The sequence below is a fragment of the Octopus bimaculoides genome, chromosome 3, assembly GCF_001194135.2.
Source record: "Octopus bimaculoides isolate UCB-OBI-ISO-001 chromosome 3, ASM119413v2, whole genome shotgun sequence".
NCBI classification, from domain to species: Eukaryota; Metazoa; Mollusca; class Cephalopoda; order Octopoda; family Octopodidae; genus Octopus; species Octopus bimaculoides.
The window spans coordinates 119,317,808-119,321,730 of NC_068983.1; the positions used below are offsets into that span (position 1 = coordinate 119,317,808).

The 3,923-nt window shown below is 32.8% G+C and overlaps 1 protein-coding gene across 1 annotated transcript in view; it reads right to left on the reverse strand.

The window, feature by feature from the left end:
• Window positions 1-3,923, reverse strand: part of LOC106878261 (GTP cyclohydrolase 1-like) — a 112,094-nt gene that overhangs the window by 67,608 nt on the left and 40,563 nt on the right. Inside the window, exon 3 of the mRNA XM_052966489.1 lies at window positions 1,644-1,699. Coding sequence (XP_052822449.1) covers window positions 1,644-1,699 — 56 coding nt within the window. The remainder of the gene's footprint in view (window positions 1-1,643; window positions 1,700-3,923) is intronic.

The following is a 3,923-nucleotide window of genomic DNA, read 5'->3' on the forward strand; positions in this document are numbered from 1 at the left end:
TTTTAAAAAAACTACCTCTCTTAACTATCCCAATTTTTATTTTTATTTTTTAATTATTATTTAGGGTTTCTTGCAAATCTACCTGATATTAATCAAATCTTACACATGACATATGCTTATATTTATAGTAATCCTTGGTGCAAAAAATCCCTTCCACAAAATGTACACACTCTCATAGATATTGTTTATTATTTATCATTTTGTGTTATATATCTAAATAGATTTATAGCATTTTCATCATCATCATCATCATCATCATCATCATCATCATCATCATCATCATTATTATTATTATTATTATTATTATTATTATTATTATTATTATTATCATTGTTATCATTATTATTATCATTATTACTATTATTATTATTATTGCTAATAATGTTTATTAACTTTATATTAACACCGATTAATAGATTATATATTGTGAGTGTGTGTGTGTATATATATATATATATATATATATGTGTGTGTGTGTGTGTGTGTGTGTGACACCTTGGACAAGTGTCTTCTATTATAGCCTCAGGCCGACCAAATCCTTGTCAGTGGATTTGGTAGATGGAAAGTGAAAGAAATCTGTCGTATATGTGTATATATATGTATATGTGTGTCTGTATTTGTCCCCCCCCCCAACATCGCTTGACAATTGGTGCTGGTGTGTTTACGTCCCCGTAACCTACCGGTTAGGCAAAATACACCGATAGAATAAGTACTAGGCTTACAAAGAATAAGTCCTGGAGTCGATTTGCTCGACTAAAGGTGATGCTCCAGTATGGCCACAGTCAAATGACTGTAACAAGTAAAAGATAGTAAAGTAGTATATATATATATATATATATATATATATATATTTGGACTTTTGGTATAAATTTAGTACCATGCTCATTAGGGCGCAAAAGATGGCGGTGGTAGACATGAAAAATCATACAGAGGTGATGACAAAGAAAAAATTCCACACAGCAGTTGCAATAAACAATACGCGCAGAGAAGACGAGAGATAAAAAAAAATTATGCAGTGGAGGCCGTATGAGTTAAATAATGGTCCTTACTCCAAAACAGAAGTCATACTTTACAATTTCCGTAAGTGCAGAATTCCATAATAAAGAGAATCGAGCTATGTATCGCTTCCATAAAATGCAGTTTCTAAGAATAGAACTCGATTAATTTATATCCGCTTTTGGCGGTTCTTATATCTGTAAATGCTTTTTTTTTTATTTTTTAATATTCAGATGTCACAAGTTTCTTAGTTGTGGAGAATACCTGCAATCGATTGATAAACTATTCATTGGTAATATTTATGTCTTTTATGCTTAATTAACTTTATTGATTCCGGAGCTATGCTATGGCTGTGTTCGCGCCGGCAGCTTGCGGAGGAAATATTTAAATAACAATCAGTAATATCATCCGTATAAACTTGAATAAATTCTAACTAACGACTCAATGTAAATTTTTATGTATAGATTCCTCGGCTTTTACTTAGAAAACAATTTTAATGTTCTATTGACTATTATGTTCTGGAGTATTTCAGAGTTGTATTTCACATATACACTTTTTAATCTCAAGACTAAAGATATAAATTAACCAGGTTAAATTCGTAAGAATATAAACCAGCTACTGTTATAGGAAAAACTGAACGGACTTACCTTGCTAATTTGCTTAATCCTAATATCCTTCTATTTGGCAAATAACCAATGGATACCTGGAAAAAGAACAAAGATATAGACATAATTATAAAGGGTTAATAAACTGCTAGGGAGACATGTACAAGTAAGAGAGAAAGAAGTATGGAAGAAAGATTTTTTCAATTTTTTTATCAAAATATATCACTTTATTCTACCAGTCCATATAAAACTTGAAATGAAAGTAAACACAAATATGTATTTGAATTGTTAAGTTCAAAAGTTCAACAAAACACAATGAAAGTTTCAAAATCCAATTAGATATCTCGGAACTACTTAAAGAGTTCTTCGTCATGTAGTTTATGAAAGGAAAATCAGACTGGGGAAATCTATTCTTTTACAAATTATAATTTCAGGAGCATTTGAACTCAGTGTTTCAAAATAAGGAAATACCTGTGGAGCAGGAGGCGGAGCAGTTCTGTATAAAATATCTTACGATTTTACATAGTTCTATCACTGTGTCCAAAGTCTAAATCTCATCGGTGTACATTTTATTTGATCACTCTAATAAAAAATCCTAGTCATTTACTTTGTACAGTAATACCTCACTTTACGAGGAATCACTTTACGATACCTCGGGTTTACAAGTTTTATTTTATAACAAATATGAAAAGGTTAAACGTCCATTTTGTGTGTGTGGCAACGTCGCAACATGTGGCAACAGTGGTTCTGACGCGTCTACACAGCAACGAAGTAAAATGACGGCATAAAATTTCATTGGTACTATGGGAAATTATTACTCTGCTTTACGAGCGATCTCCGGGAACAAATTAACTTGTATATCGAGTCATTACTACACTAGTGTCAGAAATCAGTTTTACAATAGTTTCAATGCTACTAGCATAGAATGGTATCAATGTATAACTTGATATTGATTGGTGTCAATGTATAACAATGTATATAACTTGATGGACTGGCTGATAAGTGAATACCTACCATATAGCATTTACTGGAGACGTGGTTTTGTAATACAACACTTTATTCACTCGTTTAAAGTGCAGATCTCATCCGTTAAATAGGGCCAGGCGAAAGAGCACTGTGGAGGCCCCGATCCCTCGTTATTGCTCTAAAGACAACACTTTTCTGCCATAGGCTCGAGCTGACCTCTAATTTGTGAATGGAATATAGTGAACGGAAACTGTGAGAAACTCAGTGAAATATATATTACTTTTAACTGCTTCACGGAGAGAGTGTAGCCATGTTAGAGCACCATCATTATATATATATACATATATATATACTCTTTTATAAATGCCCAGCCTATTCCCCATTTTTAGGAGGTGGTAGCCATAACAAGACACACACCAGGCACTCTATTCATTTCCCATTCATTAAAAGTATTTTGACACTGTTTACGGATTAAAATATTTTGGAGATTACATAGACAGTATTTTACGTAGGATATGGGCAGCTCCCATGAGCACTATTCTTCGAATTTCTTCCAATTTTCGATTTCCTGGTATTTGAGCTAGGTAGCGATTAGCCCCATTTGCTATCATTCCTAGGGCACCTATGGCAACATATGACAACAAGCGAGTCCTGCTTATTATAACTAGAAACGGCTTTGATGAAAGTAGCATTAATTTTCTTAGGTCGTTAAATTTCCCTCAATTGATCAATACACTCTCTGTAAAAACCAGTTTGTCTGGAGCCCATCTACGGATTTACAATATAGAATTGTGGTGAAACATAACTTTGAACCCTGTCATAAGATTACCTGAAGTTCTTCCCTAATCTAAGTAATATTGTTAGCCTGGTGTACCAATAGAGAGCTTATGAAGTATTTTACCCAGAAAACACTCCCCAAGATGCCACGCAGTTGAACAGCGCTCGAAACCATGTGGTTGTAAAGCAAGGTTCTGAATTAGACAACCACACCCATACCCATGTCGTTTTCTCATTAGCTACAACATACAAGTTAATCTAATAATTCAAGATATATGTATTTTTACGTGTTTGCTTTGTGTGTTTAACTGGTCAATATTTATCATGTAACCGTAAACGATTTATTGAACACTTTGAGTTATATGACTCAGATAAGCTCGGTCTCATTGTTGTTTTCAATACGTATACGATTAAATCATGCATATATATATATATATATATATACACACATATATATATATATATATATAATTTTCCAGAGGATGTAGCAACCGTTACCAATATAGCATAAGAACTTACCTTAGGGGATCATTAACTAGATTCCTTAAGGGTCTTTCTCACAGTTTATATTTATATTAT